This window comes from Tyto alba, unplaced genomic scaffold, assembly GCF_018691265.1.
Source record: "Tyto alba isolate M040663 unplaced genomic scaffold, T.alba_DEE_v4.0 Super-Scaffold_5, whole genome shotgun sequence".
Lineage (NCBI taxonomy): Eukaryota > Metazoa > Chordata > Aves > Strigiformes > Tytonidae > Tyto > Tyto alba.
This window is the reverse complement of record NW_024881326.1, coordinates 12824818-12847440: the sequence shown is the minus strand read 5'-3', so window position 1 is coordinate 12847440 and position 22623 is coordinate 12824818. Positions and strand designations below refer to the sequence as shown.

Genomic DNA, 22623 nt, shown 5'->3' with positions numbered 1-22623 from the left:
CAGTCCAATAAAGTTTTAAAGGCAAGTTTCCAAGCATTCAAACACACCGCTGAGATAGCTTCAGTGGGGAGAAACTTGTGGGCAATGCATAGAGGATTAAAAAAAGAAATAAACTTTTTTTTCTTAGGGGGAAACCTGGTTTCTAAAATCACCTGTCTGCTTCCCTCTTTTCACTTTGCACCTGGTAGAGCAGCACAGAGGAATATTTCATGCCCTCTCACATGGGTACGATGCTGAAGCAGTAATGTCACACAGCAGGCATGGGTGCAGCACATCAGGCTGCCCAGCCGTGCTCAGGAACACTGGGACTTCTCTCTAATTCCACCCCTCAACCCCAGTTAATGTAAAAAATCCTCATTTCAAACCATTTGTAGAATATCCTTCGAAGGCTCTCCTCCCCACTCTTGCTTGTATCACAAAGGAGAGCTGGCAGCAAGGCAAGCAGTTTGGCAAGGCAAGCTAAATGCAGCTCTGGCCAGCATCCCTGCTCTGTGGCCCCTCACTCTCAGGTCAGCTTTTCCAGATGGTTTGCTCTCTCCTGCAAGCTGCCCTGAATAATTCAGCCTTCAAACCCAAATCCTTGGGCTGCAGCTCACCCCTAAATATAAAAATCACCCTGTGCAGCCTCCAGCTGAGAGGCTCTGCCCAGTCCTGCCTGCTTTTCAGGCACCACAGAAATGCAGTAGGCAGCCCAGTTCTGTGTCTCAGTCATTTCTGTAGAAAGAAAGTAAGGCTTGCCATGAGATATGCAAGGAAATGGGCCACAGCACATCCAAACAAACCACAAAGCATCTTATCTCTCCAGCAAACCTTGAATTGAGAGATACACTAGATATATGTGCAGCAGTTTTTCACAGCAAGGACATTTGTGTGTTTGCCTGGCACTGACCCCTCTCCTTGCCAGGAACTTGGAGCACACCAAGTGACAGGTCAATGCCACCCGATGGGCGAGAGGCCAACACAGAGAGGGAAATCAGGTCTGAGAGCATCATACCCAGTCCTGCAGGGAGGCGAGCAGCACTGAAGGGGACAACAGTTCTGGTGAAAGCAGGAATAACCCTGTTGGAATAGGAGAATCATGCCCTATACTGAGATTGGATAGTATATTTTAAGGTCTTTGAAACAGAGAAAAGGGCAGATTTCCTTTTCCCTCCTCTCCTGCACTCTATCTAGCAGCAAGCCTAGAAGTAAATGCAGTATTTCCAGAGTAAACCAGTGTTCATTTAGCTCAGAACACAAAAATAGAAAGCTTTGCAAATAACTACCCCTCCCACAAAAAAACAAATCAACGAAAAAAGAAACCCAACCAACTAGGCAAAAATATCCTTGCTTTGGAAGAAAAAAAAAAAAAAAAAGAGACTCAAAATGTTGCTTTGGAGGTCAGCACACACTTTATGTGCAGCACAGACACAGCAGGACAGACTCTTTAGCTCTGTTTCACAGAAGTTTGGAAGAGGTCAGGTTTCCACCAGTGCACAGGCACACACACACCTCCAGCCCCCCACCTTGCCAGCAGGTCACACTCTGCTGTCAGTGCAGCGGCTGTGCCTACATGTCCAACGATGTGTTAGCACATGCTGGGAAGCAAGTGGTTTTCTAGCTTGAAACACATCATCCAATTTCTTCTGCACCACACAAAGGACAATTTGGCCCCACTCCCCCCAGTCCAGGGACTCTCACGCAAAAGTCCGAAAGAGCTATGAGGTGCCATTAACTCCACACCTCATCCCTGATTTCTGCACAAGTAAATCAGATTGAAATCAGCACTGCACTGATCCCACAAGAAGTTACACAACACTGTTGCAGCCCTCCATGGCCAGAAGCACATCAAGACTTCTGAGACACCAGACCCAGCTCCTCTGACCACCGTTGGGAGTTTCAGTCCTTCCAGGGGCTGGTTCAGCAAACGCATAGGCACAGTCAGCACAAGGCCAACGTGCATTGGTTCCTTTCAGCAGAAGACACTCTGGGCAAATAGCTCTGACCAGAAGAGGTCTTCTGTAAACTTTGTGGCTTCCAAGAGACCCTAAATGGAAGGTTTAAAATTACCGTATTATTCTGATGCCTCTCTGAAAGCAGATGAAAATCATTGTGTAATTGTGTAGTTATTAGTATAGTTTCAGTGATGCTGCAGTTCTGAGAGTAACTCCGCTACCATTTGAATCAAGATTTGATACATTTGATAAATTAAGGGAGGAAGAAGTTTCTTTGCAAAGGAGCTGGAAGAATCAGGAGAGGCAGCCTGTCCTGCAGCAGAGCAGCCACAAGAGGTGAGGGAAGAGACAAATCACACACAAGTCAGAAACCACCTGGCCCCTACCCATGAGCAAGCTACAACTTACACAGAAAGATTACAGGTGTCATCCAGGCAAGCAAATTAATACCTGTTTGCTCCAATACCAGAGCATTTTATCAAATAAGTATTTGATAAAATCCCAGGTGCCCAACAGTAGAACTCACAGAGGAAGTGTCCAAAGGGGAGGGAGGAACCAAGCAAGTAGCTCAACAAGTCATGACAAATCTGAAGGCCAGCACCGTGCCCCGCTGCAGAAGTCATTGCTCCTTTATTGTTTGGAACAAGCAGGACTGGTCCATGGTCTCCTCCAGGTTTGCAGGAAGGCAGGCAGTCTGGGCATGCAAAGGGCACAGAGCTGGAAGTCTGAGCTGAGTTCTGTGAAATGGGCCACCAGGTTCAGCCACAACTCTTCTGCCTCTGAAGAAACACATCATCCACTGTGCCTTGTTTTAACTCTCAAAGAAATGGCGGAAAGGATTTTTAGTTGGCCTCTGAGGAGCACGAATGAGCGATGATAGATAAGACACACACCTGAGACAGAGAAGTGCTCTTGCCAGAGCCGCACTGGCTCAGTCACTAGCAAGAGTAGTGAGAGGCAAGCCCATGCTGTTCCCATGGGTGAAGTCTTAGGGACTGCAGTCAGAGCAGCAGGCACACAGACCTAGGAATAATGAAGGTTTCCAGAATGCAGCTTTCATTCTTAACAGCAAGAACAGACTACCCCTTACCTCCTACCAAGCCTATCACCTCACAAGTACTCCTGTAAGGAAGCAGATATAGGCTGCTTACATACACAGAACCAAAGCCACTGAACAAAACTAAAATTCCCCTTCCCCATTGTCACTATGAAAACCCATCAACCACCCTTCCTGTTCCAGAACAAGCTGCTAATAAAAGCAAATAGGACAACTTGTGCTTGTTCTGCTTTCTCCAGGCCCACAGGACCAGGTATAAAGTGCCGCCCCAAAACACATGCACTGAACACAAACCTGCAAAGTGCTTATATCAAGTGTGTTCAAGTCTCAGATACTGCCTCATAGAGGCTGGAGTCTTAGGCAGATGACTGTAAACATGCACCTCAGTTTCTATATCTCTCAAACAAAACTACTATTTGCCCACTTTGACCTTTCCCTAGATGTTCAGCAACCTTCTGAGAATCACCACTAACAAAAGGAGCAAATTGCCAAGTTTTCATCACTAGAAGCAAGAGGGAAGTAATGCAATCATCAGAGATGGAGTAACACTGCAACAAGGAAACAAAATGAATTCACAGCAAGGCTTCTTGACAGCAGCCACCTGTGGCAATGCAGCTGCTGCCTGGCTGGGTGAAGGCCACCAAGTTACAGTGCTCCAGCCAAAGCCTTCACATGCAGATGTTTCTCCTTCAGTCAGGGATGCTTCAAAAGATGGATGTGAGGGCAGTACTGTTGCATGTGGAGAATAGACAGCTTTCACTGTAACCTCCCAGGCTGAAGAACAGTATATTTCACATCACCTTGACCCTTCAGTCAGTCTTGATAATTGAAGATCAACCCTGGCTTGTATTTCTTTAAAAGATGATACACAACCAGAGGCAATAGCAATCATGGGTGCTTGTAATTTTCCAACTAGCTCTGCTCACTTGAAAGCTGTACCAATGGTACTAACATCTGCTCAGAGCAAGTATATTCTTAACAGAAGTTAAAGGTACAGTTCCTTCCAGGAACAACCAATATTCCTTTTTACAGTCTCAGCACTACTCTTTCCTTAATGTTTCCTCCTCATTCTTTCCTCCAGTCTTCCCTATACCTACTTCATCCTGCCATCCACCCTGAGAAAGTCAATCTTAATATTTCTAGTAACTTTTAGAGACTCCTCACTAGGCACCAGGTGTTCATTTAGGCATTGTTCAGTCATAAGGGCCTGCACACCCTTGTCCACCAACTGCACTTAAATTAGAACAGCAGACATGCAAGACACAAGCCAGCCTCAGCCTAACATTTAATGCATTGAGGCCCAGATTCTTTTTCTTACAGGTAAGTTAATTTTTCTGCAAGAGAGATATTAACATCACATGTGGAATCAACTTGTGTAAAGGTATGTAGCAGTTATGAGTTGTCATCAGTCACAGATGAATTCCACTGTTCTCTGCCAGTTGTCATATGCTCCAATTACACACTGGTATAAGATAATTAGACTGTATGCCCAAGACTGAGTTATGTATAGCTGCAAAGCTGGCACTCTTGCAGAACAGTCACACTGATTGTACAGGACAAACAAGCAATACTTCAGTTATTCTCTGCTTTCTCATTGGGGATATAGTCTGTTCATAGGTGTTCAAACAGCTGCTGTATAACTGTATGATTATCATACTTTACCCTGCATATTGCATTATCAAGCTTTGCAAGATGTTGGAAAAGAGGTACTAGATGCAGCTACTTAACAGAGAACTACTGCAGCATGATGCACCAAGTCTGAAGCAAGGTTAAAGCCAGAACCTGGCAGCTTCTATGACCAGATAACATAAGAAAGGGGGGAACAAGCTTTGTTCAATATCTCAGCGACTATCGACCCAAAACAGATTTCAAAAGTATAGTGATGTTGAAAGGCAGAGTCCTATCCTGATGAGTAGAGAGCAAAATCTAATCTAGTTCCCTTACTAAACTGACATAGTAACTAATAGTATTCTAGACAAATTGACCTGAACTGTTAAGTGTGGCACCAGATGGTGTTCACATTCTATTATTGTCCATCACAGAAGAAAAAAAAGGAAGTGATGGAAAGCTACCAAGCCTGCTCATCTGTTCACTGAGAATCTCACACCAGGTCACTTAAAAAGTGCCCATGCTCCCCTCCAAATGTATTAGCCTGAGCAACCAACCACTAAGCTTGTCACCTACCTATTGAAGTCCCTACTAGACTTATCTACAGCAAAACAAAGCAGAATTTGGAGACCATCCCCTTGCAATTCCCTGCCTTAGAAAGTGAAAACAAGAGAAGGCAAAAGCAATTACAGCCTTATTTCTACAGTTGCACTGACTGACTAGGAAGGCAAAGTATCCTAGGCCAAATGCATTGGTCCAGACAGATTTATCTCAATGAAACTTGACTCCACAGAGTTACTTCGGCTTTTCTTTAGAGCTCTTAGTAAACTGAACTACTTAATAAAGCCACATTCCAAAACCTGCAAAAAGACACTGTTTCTGGTCCCCAGCTCTTCTGAGAGCCTTTTATGCTCCATTCTGCTCATCTCTCACAGAAAAAAAAGCATCTGGGCCCCTAACACTTGTAGGTGTAGCCTAAACTGGATCTGAAATGTATCACAGACAATAGCAAATCCAGCAAAATCTGTCTACACAAACTAGAAGTTAAATATAAGTTTCATTCTGAACTACAAAATGCCTTCCAACAGATTAGAACGATCAGGTGCTTCAAGCAACAGATTAGAACAATCAGGTGTTTCAGATTTCCTTTTTTTCTCCACACTACACGGTCCTGCACAGAAGCCACCTTCAACCATTAATGCTTTGCACTTAATTTCTTCAAAGACAAACTGAATATAGATATACCTAACCGGAGAATTATTAAACCTATTAAGTCTCCAGGGATACAGGCAAGGGAATGCCATGAAAGCTATGCCACTCATGCAGAACAGTAATCTGACTGCAGGCACAGAGTCCTCAGAGACTCCAGAAATTTAAGCACAAACTGAAAGGTATTGTCTGTCAAGAAGCAAGGGTAAGAAAAGCAGCAAGAACCCCATTTGTGAGAGCAACCTTCCCAGATCACTGCAACCTTCACCTGATGGCTGCAGTAGTGTTGAAGCAGACATGCAATTCCTCCAGTGGTGCTCAGGTTTTTGCAATCCTAGAAGGAAGGAACAAGACAGACCCACCTGTGGAAACTGGATCTGTGCCACTCCTGGTAGGGACTGCAGAAATCTCCATTGCTCCACACGTTGCATTTTGTTTATAGACAAGTTCAGGTTTCTCCCCTGGCACCAGGACTCTGAGCACTAACACGTTCTGATGAAATCTCTGCCCTGTTCTGCAGCGCGGCAACCATGAGGCAGAGGTTCTACAAAGCCCCTCTTCACAACCACATGGAAAGCAGCTCCAAACAAAAACCACACAGTTCATTAGCGGAAAGGTGGAAGTAGCCATGCTCTTCTATCACTGGACCCAGTCCTGAGACCTCAGGGAATGCAAGTAGACACAGCCACAGCAAGGAAGCCACAAAAAGTGGGTTGAAATCCCCCATACAGGGTCAGGGCAGTGTGCCAGGGGCAGGCAGCAGCAGAGGCCACCCTCTGCACACTAACCTGGCTGCAGATGCACATGGGCCTGGGCATGGCACAGCAGGCACTCACCAGTGGCAAGTTCCAACAGCAGCTCCTCCTCCTCTTTTTGACTGGGCCATTCGCAAGTTAAGCATGGTACAAATTTATACTCTGTGTCTCCACAAAGAAACGTGAATTCCAGTACTGGCTCCAGTCAGATAGCTTGGAGGGCTGGAGAGGGGGAAAGGGATGTTATTCAAGCAGTTGCTTTTCAGGATGCAAGTTATATCTCCTTATTTATGAGAGTGCTTCAAGGCTAACCTCTTGGGAAATACATGGCAGACCTGCTGAGCTTGGAGACACAGCACAAGACTCAATGCAACCGTAAGTAACCAGCCAGACACCATCTGCTGAATGTCTCTGAACTTTATTGGCACTTTAGGAAGAACAGGGTATGGATTTTAACAACTCCTCCAAACAGGAAAAAAATGCCTTAATATCAAGGTTCTCTCTGCAGATAAGCACATGGACCCATGAATTACTCCACAATCTTAAAGGAATTGATGTTTTATTATAATCCAGTAAAAAGACTGGTCAAAAACCTCAACATAATTTACAGCAACAAAAAATAAAACAAGAAAAAACAAGCCAAGCAAACATTTGATAAAGTACTTCCCCCACCCCCAAGAGGAGTAGTTATCCAATTAAACTGGAATATGGAGAGGAAGAAGAACAATTCACTGTATTCTAACAAATAAAAAATGTGTCTACAAATCTCACCATAATACTGAAAGCTTCTTACATTAGTTTTCTTGTAAAATATCATTTCTTTACAATACAGTATACATTTCCAAGGGAAGGAGAACCATAAACATATCCTCTATCCCATGACTAATATTTTCTAATTGTGCATAGCTAGAAGTATTGAAATCAAATATCATTAGATACCACTGGAATATAATACTGGTTAAGAAGGCAGGGCTGAAACAACTACAAAGAGTTAGGTGGACTCACTGGCACAAGCCGTTCTATTCCTATATTGGACCATTTGGAATTAGAACGATTAAAAAACCCTATAAACAGAAGTCATGCCAGCATCATAATACATGAGCTCAGCAGTGTTGTGTGACCCATCAAAGCAGAAAAGGTTTACTGGTTTGTTATTTGAACATGTATTCCAGGCACCATACATCAGCTTGTTAGGAAATTGTTAAAATGTAATAAAGGCTTTTCTCCCCCCAAATGCATCAATAGTTGCCATGGACAGAGCAGGAGTGCTGAGAACCAGCTTTAAAGCACCAAAACAGAAGTGTAAAGTTGTCCGTTCCCTCAGTAATGAGACTCAAATAGAGCCAGTGCCAATAACCCTTCAGTATAGAAATACAAAAATCAGTTCTGACAAATTTAACTGCAATCTTTCATTTGTGACTTTCAAAGTACTGAGGCATGTGTTTTGGCCAACCAAAAGCTTACCATGTTGTGTATCCCCCAAAAGCATGCTGTACCCAGGGGAGAGAAGGGGGCTCCCACATGATTTATCTGGGTATTTACAAGCAACATGGTAAGCTATGCTCCTAATAGAGGTTGGTTGATATTTGTGTGGATCTCCACACAGACATCTATTGCTTCCAAAAAATGTAATACATTACTGGTAAGATTGTTTCTAGCAGCCCAAGGAATTCTTGGGGAAATACTGCAGTTTATTAACACTATCATGAACATTTCTTTTTGGCACAGTTCCCCTTTACCCTTCCCATAGAGCAGGGAGTTGAAAATGCTCTAGCATTCAGATGTTTTCCTTCTATCACCATTAACAGTAATACCATACAGAGGGGGAATCCACAAAACTGAGAAAGTCACAAGATTTAGGATCATGCTAGGCAAGAAAATAAATCACAGGCTAGCCCGATGATTTCCTATAGGGACAGGCTAATCCAAGAAGGGCAAAGCAAAGGAGGACTCCATTGCAGGTGGAATCCATTTTTAAGAGGCCTCTTCTGAAAGTTAACTGTTCCTTCTATGAAGGATCAAGGCAAAATCCAATTCAACCCTGAGCATGCACGGCTGTTTCCTCCCCAGTAATGGAAGGAAGGATTCTGGGTAGCTACAGCATGGATAGCTTGGAAGACAGGAGGTGGTGGGTACTACAACAACTGGTACAAATGGCTCTCAGGACCAGTCTCACAACCACTAGTGTCCCATTTCTAAGAGACAGAGCCTTCTGTTCTCAAAGCTACAAAGGGGCAAAGCATCCTTCTGGAAAAGGAAAAGCATTTCAGCCAGGGATCTGGCAGAACATTAGTGAGTATTAAGGCAGCAATTGGACAAATATCTCAGGATCCTCTCCCCTCAAATGCAGCTTGAAGCCAGGAAGATAGACACAGTCTTGTATATGACCCAGATACAAAAGTAGTTTTGGTCCCCAGCTGATGATCACTTCTTATGATTGCATCTCGTTTAAGCCGAAGACATCTGCGCTACAGTAGATCTATACACAGTCATAAGGCACCAATGACTATGTGCTAAAAAGGCCTCTTATGGAAAAACCTGAAATCCTATTCACATGACTAGAAATGTACTGGGTCAGCAAGGGAATGCACAGCTACAAGAATTTTTAGTCTTTTTACATTTCTACTTACCCCTTTAGGCTTCCATTGGCAAACCCAAAAAGGCAGACAGTGTTCTTTAGCTATCTCTGCCTCACTGGTTACATTCAAGTCAGACAAATGATAGTGAACAAAGCAATTTACCAGAGTCAAAACTTCTGGAAAGCAGGAAATTCAAGACTCCAAACCACACTGCATCAGTGGAAATATTTCAAAGGCCTCCTAATAATTAGGAAATTCAAAGTTCCATCATTAAACAAAAGGTAAAATCAGCAGGAACGCCACAGAATCTGTTTGGTCTGCTTATGTTTGAAGGACAAAAGCTTTGGTCTTTTAGAAGGAAAGTCCATATTCTACCTCCAACCTTTCTTCCTAAGCTCCATCCTCCCCTTCTCAACTACATGATTCAGATCCTGTATTTAAGTCAGAAATTCAGACCCTGGCTACTAAGCTTAATACTGAAGCTTGAACAAGTTAGTAGGAAGGCACAGTGTCAAACTTAGCACTTTACTGTATGTAACTCAGCAAAAGTATCTGCTGGCCTCCCCACCCAGCGGGAGAGGACAGCAACACAGCCACTTCGGTAAGCAATACAAAACCAAATGCAGTGAGACTTTACCCAAAAGCCAAACAATTTCAGATTTGCTCCAATAAATGTTTGCTTTCCCATGCCACCCCAGGAAGATGACTACTGTTCTTTCTTCTGTTGCTTAACTCCAGCATTTGCCCAAAACTCGATAAATAAGACCATGGTCACTCTTCTGTAGTGGTTCCAGCGTAGCACGATTATGAGTGAATGACGGGAGAGGATGGGAAAGAGGGGAGAAGAGAGTGCAGGGCAGCAGGTGCAGGGGAGAGTTTACATGGACTCAAACTCATCAATACGCTGCTTGGTGTTGCCCTGCCGAATCTGGCGGAGGGTCTTGTACTTGTCTCGGCCTAGGCGCATGTTCTCAGCATGGATCATATCATTGGTTGTCTTCTTGGTTTCATCCCGAGCATTTGCCAGCTCCGAGGAAAGAGCCTTCAGAGAAGGTGAAACAGATAGCAATGGGTTAGCACGTACCAGAGACTCAAAGCTGGACAAGGAGGTTCCTTGCTGATCCTCCTCAAGAGTCAATATCCATGGAGACAGGAAACAGATAAGCCTAAATGTTTACAGTTCTGAGCAACCTGCTCTAGCTGATCCTGATTGAGCAAGGAAGTAGGACTAGATAATCTTAAGAGGTTCCTTCCAACCTAAACAATTTTTTGGTTCTGTGGAAGTTAGTGTTTTTCCCTAAGGTAGGGAAGGTAGAAAACATCAGGCACTCCATCACCCTATTTATCTTTGTCTAGCACAGTAAGACATTGTCTCCAAAGTACTTCAGAAGAAGAATCAAGTGGAGAGATCCCCAACGACAACAGAAACTTCTTGCAAAATTTAAGCAATTACTCCTACCACAAAAGAAACTTGCTGCAGAAGTACACCTCTGTCACTGTCCCTATGCATAACCGTTGCAGCATGATACAGAACAAGCAAAGCCTGATGCAAGTCAGATCAGCTAGCAGGCAGTGTAACAAAATGCTTGGAAAGAGTCAACACCAGAACACTGGAGTTCCTTATGAGGTGGTGGTATAGCACTGCTCCCTCCATGCTGAGCCCTAGCATGCTGCTCTCAGGGTTCTGCAATGCAATGCAGCCAGACAAGACAGTTACCGACAGCTGCTTGATAGGAGCTGGACCAAGTTCTCCAATTCACTACAGCCAGGAATATGAACAGCTGTCAGATGGCTGGCGAGGTTCACAAAAGTGCACTACGTCTGACAGATGCTGCTTTTTGGCACTACTTGAAAATACTTCACTACTTCCAGCGAAATGGAAGTGCCAGAAGACAAGATGTGCTTGTCTTCACCCACTCTGCTCAGTGGTTAAGAAGCTATTTGGCAAGATTGTGATCACCCTTCTTTCCTTCCCCCCCCCCACCTGTTTGGTTTGTTTTTGGTTGTTTTTTTTTTTTTTTTTTTTAAATACCAGTAATATCTCCCACCTCCAATTAACAGTGAGAATAGAAGCAGCACCCAGACACACAGCCTCTCTGCTGCCAACTTCTTACCTTCAAGTGTTTCTGGACCCGTTCATTCTTCTCTGCTTCAGTGGTACGCTGCTCCTCACTGCGGTCCTTGATGGTGGCCTCTGATCGGAGCTCAGCACTGGCTTCTGCTGCATTCTCATCCTGCTCATCATCATGCTCATTCTCAGAGTGCATGGGCTCAGTGACGTGAGGGGTGCTCATGGCAGTCTTCAACTCCTCTTTGGTCTTTTCTAGGTCCTCCTGAACCATCTGTGCCTGCAGTAGGGCATACCAGTGAGTTAGTCAACATAAACTTGAGTGAGACTTCCTGCAGAAATGCACAGAAGCACTACTCAATGCTTATTACAGGAAACCTTGCACCTCTTGTACACTTAAGTGGTATGTTCCAAAGCTAATCAGCCACAATCATTTGCAGAACTTTCTGCTGGCTAACACTTTAGAGATTTGAAGAATGGTTGTAATTCATGGAAAATGGGCTATAGGCCTAGTAAGTCAAAACATTTCTACATGGAGTTAGAATATGGCACTCATTCCAGCAAGAATGCTAAGCCGGGTATTTACAACTGCCTCAAGCTTGCAGACATTCAGTCTAGTGTGGTATCTAGTGCAATAGATTAGATCACAACACAGAACAAAGAGCAGCTCCATAAGAAGTACTGCCATTTGCACAGATTCTGCTTTACCTTCTGTTGCCACTCCTGGGCCTCACTCTCTTTCTTCTGCCTGGCCAGCTCCAGCTGCATGATCCTAGATGTGAGTTCTGCCATCTCAGCAGCCTGCAAACAAAAGGCTTTTAGCAGGGACAAAAGCAAAATATTTGCTAAATGAAGAATTTCCTAAATAAAAACAGTATCTCTAACATCTTTTTGGTAAGGAGAAAGCTTTCCTGTAAACTTCAGTCCCACTGATATCAACATGATGCAAGGGAAAAGGAAGCCAAGTTTTGGTTTGTTTTTTTTTTCCCTTTTCATCCTCCAAAGAAAGATACAGAACTCAATTATTTGAATCCAAACCAGGGTAAGCAATTAGCAAGATCTACACTCTGTTCTCAGCATCATAGAGGAAAAAAAAAAAAAAAAAAAACAACGGCAAAAAGCACAACAATCCAGACCTACTGTACAAATACACTTGTATTTAGGTAAAAGTTCATCTGCTTGAGGCTAAAAATTAAAGAACCAAATTATGCTTCCTCACTATATTCATAGCCTGGTTTGCTTCAAGAGCTTATATGCCTACCTACCCTGTCACTACTTTTCCTATCCAATTTTCAGCCACCCACTTACCAGCTGTTCCTGGGTCTTTTGCTGATCATGGGATGCTTTCAACAGGGCCTCCTTTGCCTCTTCTGCTTCTCTACGTTCTTTAGCCAGTTTCTCTGCTTCCTCCTGAGCTCGTTTTCTCTCCTGTTCCAGCTCCATAGCTCTGCGGGTCTGTTCTTCCAGTTCTGAAAGAATAGGGGAGCACATTTGAAGAGAGATCAAGTAAAGAATGTCAGGAGAAGAGGAAGGTACCCTCACACCTACATTCTGCATGAGGTTTTCCCTTCACAGGGACAGGTAAAGGAGAGATGCAAGCCACTGTGCCCTTTCCTCTCCTTCACATTGTGACTGGAGCTAGAAGACTAAGAGCCAGGCCTGTTCCAAGCCAAGAGACTACTTGCCTGACTGATTTGTGGGGAAGTACCTAACCCAAAATCACATCCTTAAAGGCAGAGAAGCATACAGCATTTTGCTCGGGCAACACCACACTGTAACACTGGCCAAGCAATTAGATAGCAATCACACGAGAGAACTGGCTAGTGTGACCCCTGCTACACTTCTTGACTGCTTCCTCTACAGATTTGCTGGGATAAAGCTTCCAGCCAGCACATGAACAACTGCAAGAAACTCTTGCTGCCAGAGGGGCATCTTGGCTGCCACCCATCTCTTTAATGCAAGTCCTATTTCAGCAGCTGCATATGGAGGGCTTACATTCAGCTTCAGAAGGCTAAACCATGGCCCTAAAACCAGTTAGCACAGAATAATAGAGAGCCAAATGGCTCAGAGGTGCTCACAGCTTTACTGTTGAACCCTTCTCACTCAGACTAAGCGTCTAGGGAAATACCGGAACATTTCATATTACCTTGCTGAGCTTTCTTGGTTTGCTCCTCAATTTGCTTCAGTCTCTCCATTAGCTCCTCCTTCTCACGTTCAATCTTCTCCTTCTCCTTTTCTGCCAACTCCCTCTTCTTCTTCTCATTCTCCAGCAGGGCTCTGGGGTGAGGGGGAAGTCATAATGCAATTTCAAATTAATAACCACTCTGATTGGAGCGCTTTCTAGTGAAGTCATGCACACAAGATAAGTGCTCTACAGCACTCTACTGATGAGTTTTACTTCAGATATCCCCCTTTATAGAAGTGCCAAAAGAAAAAGCTCTGCTGGCATTCATCTCAATGGTAAGTTCATAAGAGCAGTGTTATAAGGGGAATCTCCTTATACCAAAATCCATACTAGTCTCATCAAATAGACAGACAAAATTTTACCTCTAAGGAAGTGATGGTGGGCCACATTTGTGATGAGTGCCATTTCCATCATCCCATTAAATCTACTGAAGCAGAAAGCAATCTGCTATATTTTTGGCTCAAGCAGATTTACAGGGCTACCGCAATTTATCTAGCACATGATGCTATTGTACAGCGATTGACAAAGTCCAGGTTACTCAGAACCCTACCAACCTCTCCATCTGTTTCTGATGCTTCTCTTCCCGAGCCTGTGCTTTCATCTGCTGCACCTCAATGGTATCCGGTTTACGTCTCCGCATGTAGAGCTCATGGTTCCCCATGCAAAGTGCCAGGATTCGTTTGTTAATCCGTAACCGAGGGGCATAGAATACAAAGTCCTTGGGACAAGAAAAAGGCAGCATTGGACCTTTCAGCATAAGCAGCCCCCTGCATATGCAATACGCACCAAGACCCTAAGCTTTCTAGAACTGCTAGCTAGCTTAACAGTGTCTAATTCATCGGTGGTGGTAGAGACACACCTATCTTTCAACAATGAATTTCAACCCGACAAATAAACACAGGGCAGAAGTGCCCAACTGGTTCTTACGGTGTGCTGGGTTTCATTGTGAAGTATCCCTAGCACACAGTACACAGCAGCTTAGCTTCACTGTTTCATTAGGAACACCATCGAGGCTGGTTTATTAGGCACACTGAGATGAAGACTTCTCCCACCTTTCTTCCCACTTAGTTATTTAATGCAATAGTCTGGCCAGCCACATCAAGTATAATGTTTTGTCTTATGCCAGAAAGGGTGTTAAACCTTATGTCCAATGGAAAAATAACTTTGTTCTGTTAAAAAGGAGCAACAACAGCAGGAAAATGCTTCCAAGCAGCAATGCAACAAGAATGACCTGAAGAACAAAAGGTGTCAGCTGACACAGGAAATTAATAAGCCTTAAAGATGAAACCAATTACATTCATTATAAATTTTCAAGAGGAAAACCCTCCCAGCATACTGTACAAAATGACCTGAACCTTCAGCTTCAAGTAAGGTAAAGAACTACAGAAGACCACACCACACACCACTAAAGCCAACAGGTAGCAAATGAAGCACTCACAGTTAACACAGGTGCCTGAGGTCCCTATTTGTATTATCAGACTATCTGAACAGTCTTAGGAGAACCAGAAACTCTAAGCAAAGAGCTTCTCCCTGACACTGATTTTGAACAGCTTAAGGTGATACTGAACAGATTTCTACTGCTTAAGTCAGCATTGACATTATTGATGAAAAGATTGTGTGCAGTAAAAAAAAAATCAGCTAAGACGACAAAAGTTTGATTTGAACATTGCTTCTTACTGGTGCTTTCTTGTCAATAGGCTTGATAACAAATTTCTTGTCATTGAATGAGATATTTCTGATCTCACTCCAAGGGAATCCAATTTTCGGTGTTAGCCTGCAGAAATGGAAAGCAAAAGGAAGTAAGAGCCTGAAGTCATTCCAAATTCTTGACTTACAACTTAAAGCTCAAAATTCTACCAAATCTGCTCTCATATTTCAGTACTCTTATGTTGACTAGAATCAGCAAACAAAATTAGTCATGCAAATTAACTACAAACATAACAAGTAGTTCTTCAATCCCACTTTTTTAAAATGGAAAACAGAAATGTATCTGTGGCAGGAAGACTACAGATACAAGTAAAACTAGCTTGATAAGTTTTGACAATTTCTTGTCTTGTTTGGTCCAAAGCAATACATTTTAATCAATCATTCTGGCAGTGTCAAAAACACAGTGAAGAATGATAGAGAAACTGCAGAGTTTCTTTAAATACTTGAATTCCAGAAAAGATTAATTTTGAATGCCTTTCTACTGGAAAGGAGCTGAAGGCAATGATGAGAAGAGGGGGTTTATTACCTGTCATTCTGCTCATAAATGTTGAGTCCAAGAGCATCTACACCTAGCCAGAGTTCAGATCCCTTCTTGTTCTTAATACTGAAGTAGTTCACACCATACATTTCCAGATCCTGTGCAATTTTCAGGTACTCCAAGACAGCATCTTCTCTGCAGCGTGCAAAAAGAAAGCAGATATTCCTTTTTGGGTCTATAAGCCACTAGAGCAAGAAAGTGCTTTCTTCCTACGTGGCCAGAGCAGCAACAAAATGACAAAGGCTGCAAGCATCACCATAGTGGATAACAAACTCTGCAAACTCAGTTTTATTTTACTAAGAACAGCCAGATGATGTGGACTACCAAGGGCAGAGGCATGTGAGCCTAGTTTCTCTGAGTAAAATAACCTGAAGAATGGTAATTCATCCTGAAGCAAGCTAGAGATTTTTGTATGCATTCATACATTACACACTGATATATATCACACTACTTTAAATACAGCAGTTTCACACTGCATCAGTTACCTAATCATTCCTCGATGTTCCTCATGCCACACCTGGATTCTCTCCTCCCACTGGTCCTTGTTAAGCTTGTGCTGCTCCAGAACTCTAGAAAGAATACATGGGATGTTTGAGAACAGCCACTGCATTTATGCACACACAGTCACATCACTCTTGATTAATGCTTCATTAAATATTCCACTGGCATCACAGTTCCCCTACAAAAATATTCCAGGAAATACAGTTTTATTATAAGGCTAGAGACACACTAGTCAGTATTCATACTTCTGACAAATGACAAGGTGTATTCAGCTGTGCTTCTTGTAGCATTACATTTTTTTTTGGAGCTTCTCCCACTACTTCTGATTACAATTTCTTCAGTAGCAATAAGATGTTTAAGATTAAAGCTCTTAATTAAATGAATACTAATCCAAATCCTCAGAGAGGCACCAGGCTATATTTTATTCTGAACATTCCAATCAAGACACACATACACACACACCCCTCCCCCCCCCCAAAAAAATTCCCAAACTGTTTAAGGCAAAGAAAGTCTAAGACTACTCAGGTTCACGTACCTCTGTGGGAGCAGTTTGTCACTAGCAAGGTACCCAGACTTGTGCGTCTCTTTGTTGAAGTCTCCATATTTTGACTGGACAGCATAAGAAGCCAGAAGGACAGCTGTTTCTGGAGGGCAATAAATGTCATCATTCAGAATTGCCTCCTTCACTTGAAGGAAGAAAAGGCGCTGCGTGATGTCCTGGATCAGCTCTTCTGCCACATCCTCTGGGTAGAACTTGGCACGGAATTTGAAAAGTAGGGGGCTTTCTTTGCGTACATCCTGTGCTGTTACCTGGAAAAGAGTTATCAGATTTTATAGCCTATATGACAAGTGAAGGAGAGCAGGTTTATGAACAGGAAGACTAGCATACATTAGAAAAATAATATTCCTTTCCAATGCAGAAATCAGAGGGCAGAAAAGCAAGGATTTTAAATTCCTTACTGATAAATACTTCATCGCCTCTACCCACAGGACTTATGACAAGCCACTAGTTATGATCAGTGCTAGGTAAGTTACTTTCCAGCTTCTCCCCAGCCAAGATTCTCACCTAAGCACCACATCAGCATGTTAATGAGAAGGGTAACAAATACGTCTGGATAACAAACAGGACTAGATGCAGGAGGACCAGGTCAGACACCATGACTCCTTGTACCTTGGGAAGGGAGTGTGTGGACTGAAGGAAGGTAACACCAACTCACTAATCTTGTGTACTCGTGGTACTTCAGGTGTGTGGAGAGGCAAGGACAGATCCCTGACAGAAGTAGACTGAATTTGTTCCTGCCCTCCAAGAGGAAGGAACCCAGGACAAGTGAAAGCTTGGAGCAAACATACCTTTTTGTTCAATTTCAGCCATGTTGAGAAGCCTTTGGTGTCCTGATACTGAAGTCCAAAAAACCAGACCTCTCTTAGACCAATTGTCTTGACGACCTGGAAGAAAGATGATTAGCAAGAGTCCCAGGCAGATGGGCAGATCTCACTGGTGACAGAGAACATGTTAGAGGTAAGTTCAGATGAACAGAGACAACCAGTTCCTAGCATTCTGCCTCTATTGCTACAGTGCACATACATAGACAATATAGCATCTGAAGGGTCTTAAGTGGGACATGCCTACTTCCCTCCCCCTCATCTCTAAGGCTTGTTACTATTTCATAAACAACAGCTGGGACACTATTTTCTTTAGCTACTTATAAGGCAACATGTATAGCCAAAATACTATGCGACAGGTCTGACAAGTGTAATTGCTGCCAGGAATCTACAACACAGCTCAATTTTCAGGTACACCCCTCACTTATGCAAATGTACTTCTCTAGGCTGTGCCCGATTAGGCTGTGCTATTTTAAGATTTGTATCCTACTCCACCCATAGCTGTGGACAGGCCTTTCATGCATCTCTTTAATGAGTGGCACCATTAAGAATACTGCAGTGGGTAAATCGATATGCTATCCCTTGTGCCAGGACAAAGAGGCACCATAGAAATCAACTACACCACTATGTAAGCTCTCCCCTTAGTCATTTCCCTAGCACACCATCGGTGCTATGTAAGTAAGAGTTAAGAAGGCTTTACGAGCATACTGTAACAAGAGACAAAAGCCTCGTGGAGGGGCAAAACTACTGTAGTATAATGCTACGGCTGGTAAAAAGGGGGAAGTTTCTTGGTAAAGCCTGTTCACTAGCTTGAGGCCACAGCTTTGTGCCCTGGCAAATCTGGGACATGCCACAAGGTACAACAGGTCTTGAAACTGAAGTCCCCCCATATCTCTCCTGAATGCCCAGGAGTTGTTCTCAGATCAGCAAACAAGGCGCTTACCCGTTACCTTCATTACTAGACAAGGAAGAAAGAAGATGGCACTTGTCTTTATCTTAACACTGTACACTGTGTTGTGTAAAGTCTGACACTGTAAGCTGTTTTTACACACCACCCACCCCTTGAACCCCTTGAGCTTTTTTACAGCTTCTCTCCTTCAGAGGGACTCAACAACAGGACAGCAGAGGATGAGCCTTGCCCTGGGAAAACCAGCTACCTGGATCATGGTGTCTCCCCTGCCAGGTAAGTTGAGACAAGGCAGTACAGAATTACCTTATGTTTTAGGATTTCTCCCTAAACACCTACTTCCTTTTAAATTACTTCCTTGTTGAATCCTAAGGATGCACTCTGTTCTGATGTGGTGTCTAGCTTTGGCAAGATACAACACCAAGGACATAGGTTCCCTGCAAACATATTACTAGTTAGATTTTTTTTTTAGGGCCTGGATCAGACATTTCTGGCCTTACAAAAGCAGCATTATGGCACCAGTTCCCTTCAGGCCCAAAAACCAAAGGGACCTTTCAGCAGAGGCTTTCTGTTAGTAGCACACAGAGACAAAAACCTACGCAAGGTTCTGCAATATATATACTTCATCCCACCGGAGTCCATTAAATTATTCAGCCTGTTCTTGCTCAAGTATCAACTGGAGAGCTGGCCTAAAGCCCCTGTAAACACAGGGGAATGTGGGGCAGAAACCTTCATTTGTGTATATCACATTGTAAGATGCACACTGCTAAAGAGATTTTCAGAGAAGAATCAGAGTTTGCCATATGCATTGAAAACACGTGGTACAAGGAGAGGAAGAAAGGCTGTCCTAGAGCCTAGGGAAAGCTCTGTTCTTGGCATCATTAACATTTGAATGAGATGGAAGCTCCCTCCCTCTGCTGCATGTGTCTGCTTGCCTCACTTCCATTTGTCAGCAGCTTAGGCCTGGGAATTCAACAAGCTGGACTGCCAGCAAGGAACTGAAAGGCATCACACTGAGGCCCTGCACAAAGGACTTTTATTCCACAGAAGTCTGCACAGCAATAGCAGTGACAACAACGGACTGGACAGAGGAGAGAGGGGAGACAGCACAGCACACACCACCACACCCCTAAGCTGCTACTGAATTGAGGAATGGGGGAAGATGGTCCTCCTCCCTGCTTTCCACCTCAGCTTTATCGGGTTATTTAGTTCATTTAGCAAGGGGAAAAGCATGAAGAAACAGCTTGTAGAAAGCTGTGAAAGCTGCAAGGAGTCTGGCTGGCAGTTAGCAGCTCGAATTATGTCTGGGGGTGTACAGCATTCAGAGCCCTAATGAACTATGATATGTTCCAAAAGTAAACAGTTACTGGCAGTGGCTGAGGCTGGAGAAGGGCTGGCACACAGGACAGGAGAAGAGAGTACTGTTTAACACAGAGCACTGTACTGAAATACCTAAAGTTTACACTCTCATCTGGAGACTGACATCTTTTTTCATGCCAGAGTGAACATAAAGTCAGTCCTTGGGTCTTGTTTAGCCTGCAGTACAAGGCTTATTCTGCAACTGGCAACAGATGACAGGTAGCCTTAAAACCCCACTGTCCCACCATACCTTGGCCAGTTATGACAAAGCTCTTCATCAAGTACAATTAGCTTAAAATCCCACTTAGTAAGCACTACCACCTCAGGGCAAAATGTGCATTTCTGGTGACTCTCACTTCACCTTCTGCAGACAGTCTAAGCACACAGTAGTACAATTTTTTACTTCTGTTCAGAGAAGAAACACAAGGTCTTCCAGGTAACCTTTTCTCTCACTTCGTACTCCACATTTTCCAGGCCTGCATGACAACCCCCATCCTTCCCCTCAGCACTCACACATTCCTCCAAACTATGTTCTTGCCATTGAGTGCTGCCTCACAGATGAAGGAAGAGAGCCATAAGCAGCCTCTAAAATGTACGTTTTAGCATCAAGATGATGACCAAAGATTGTCTTCCTTCTCAGCCCAGGAAATACACCACCAGACTGGGAAACAAATGCAGATCCTGCATAAAAGCACTATCTACACAGGGCCAAGATCAAAACATGCAAGCAGAGAAGACACTCCACTCAAACCAAGTTCCTGCGCCAAATGTCAAAGCATCCCAGGCTATACCGCAGCACAAATCTGTCTCAAATCTCACCTGCTGTGCTAGATAAAAATGAATTGGTCCTCTCTCTCTTTCTATGACAGGCATGTCAAGTACTTCTGATACAAAACTGTTAGCAAACTTTGCTGAAGGAGCTATGAACTGGTGCTGCACCTGCAGTTTCATATGCCATAGTCAAAACCAACTTAGAACATGGTCTTCCAGGTACCCTAACTTAACACCCAAGATGGACTCCCTCTACAGCCATAAATATTCAACTGTTCCCCTTCCATTTAGCCAATGGATATATTTCTAATTTTCCCCTTCAGAGTGCTAAAATGCGAACATGCAAAATGACAGATTATCAAGTTTTTAAACTTATTAGTTTGTCATTGACTGCCTTAGCAACAAGCAGTCCATTTTTGCTGGACTACTGCTTTATAAAAGCCAGTAAGTTTCCACGTGTTCCTGTGAAATCTGAGACATTTCCATATCACTCAACCACAAGCCTTCATTATACAGACAAGAGTTCTGGGGTTTGCTGGAGGAAGGAGCCACTGAGACCTGCTGCTTTCTACCATGAAACTACCATAGTCAGTTTTCAGTTCAGTTGCTTTCATCTACTGGATCAAGTGCTCCAGACCAGTTTCCTATGTGTTTAAACACTACTAGGTAGGACTTTACCAAGGGGCTTCTCTACCATCTCCCTCCTCAAAGCTTAGTTTACAGTCCATGAGAGATCAGTCACTTTTATTCCAAACACAGCTCAATTCAGCCAGAGTTACTCAAAAGTCAAGAGGGATTTGGGCAGCCAGTGTTGTAAGCTTTAGCAACCATGACAGAAGAAACTCAAACTGGTACTCTGCAAAACCATTAATCTCACTGCAGCAGATACACAAAACAGACACACGAACTCAGAATCTTCAGAGCTCTGTCTCAGTGAAATCAGTAGGATTCTTAATTAAAAAGAAAAAAAATACTCCCATGCTGCACTACATATTAGGCTCAATGCTGAACATAAAATACAGCATCAGTGACTAGCTTTCGAGTGAGCAGGGAGATGCTTACTGTTACAATTTTAACCCATAGCCAAGTGCATTTTTCTATTACAAGCTTAGTTTTGAACTCAAACTCAGGAAACTGAGGAAAAGCCTCTTGAGAAGGTTAACCACATGTTTTCCAAGTCTGAAGTGACAGATACTAAAGTTTTTTCTAATGTCACATTTCTCCTTAGCCTGTGACTTGGCTTCATGGCTCTTAATTGGTCAGAGATCACATCTATTGAGATCAGGTGCTTTTGGTTATTCTAAATGCTTATTCTGGAGCAGCATGCTGAAGTCACCATGTCCTGGACTTTGCAATGTCCAAAAGCTGACATTGGAAGGACCGAAGTTTACATGGTCAGCTACAGGCTCAGAAAGCACTAAGCACATCACCAAGAAGCAAATCTGTTCTGAAGTTGGGGAAATACAGTTCATTTTAGGTTGGGGAAGGAAGTACTGACTGAACAGTTTAGCAACCACAACTCATTGTTAAAAAGATCCTGATGTAAGGCCTATTATCAAATGGGTGGAGATCCCCACCCATCAACTGCATTCACCACTCAGACCCAGCACAGCGGATAACTAAGACTTCTCTACCAGAGACTAGAAGGACTAAGGGGCTCTGGGGGGGTCATGAGAGAATAAGGCATCAGCAGGATCCAAGGTCGGAAGTGATCAGAAACAAAGCATTTGAGAAGCTGCCTCAAACAGCATCTGGGGGACATGGAAGAAGGGAGTATGTTTTCATACTGCAGAAGTCAATGCAATTGAGGATTTTTTTACTAGTCTGTATGCAGGCTGCCTAAGTAGCCTGTAAAATGCAGTGTCCACTAAACTAGGGCATTTCTGTGAGAGCTTTACTGCCAGCCAGCTGTGTAGCACTTCAGTGAGTTAGTTACCTCTCTCCCTGTCCAAGTTACAGGCTAGGCCCCCTCACCTCCAACCCAACAGGCCAAAATCTCACTGATTCTAGACAGAATCAACTTACACCCCGCCCTCCCCCCCAAAAAAAATAAGTTTGAGAG

General features: G+C 43.5%; 1 protein-coding gene across 1 annotated transcript in view; it reads right to left on the bottom strand.

The window, feature by feature from the left end:
• Nucleotides 1-6965: 6965 nt before the first annotated feature.
• Nucleotides 6966-22623, bottom strand: part of MSN (moesin) — a 48950-nt gene continuing 33292 nt past the window's right edge. The window contains exons 3-13 of the mRNA XM_032996004.2: nt 17492-17587; nt 16677-16951; nt 16126-16209; nt 15629-15775; nt 15073-15169; nt 13950-14113; nt 13357-13487; nt 12519-12679; nt 11919-12011; nt 11257-11490; nt 6966-10184 (exon numbers count right to left, since the gene is read on the bottom strand). Coding sequence (XP_032851895.2) covers nt 10020-10184; nt 11257-11490; nt 11919-12011; nt 12519-12679; nt 13357-13487; nt 13950-14113; nt 15073-15169; nt 15629-15775; nt 16126-16209; nt 16677-16951; nt 17492-17587 — 1647 coding nt within the window. The 3' untranslated portion in view covers nt 6966-10019. The remainder of the gene's footprint in view (nt 10185-11256; nt 11491-11918; nt 12012-12518; nt 12680-13356; nt 13488-13949; nt 14114-15072; nt 15170-15628; nt 15776-16125; nt 16210-16676; nt 16952-17491; nt 17588-22623) is intronic.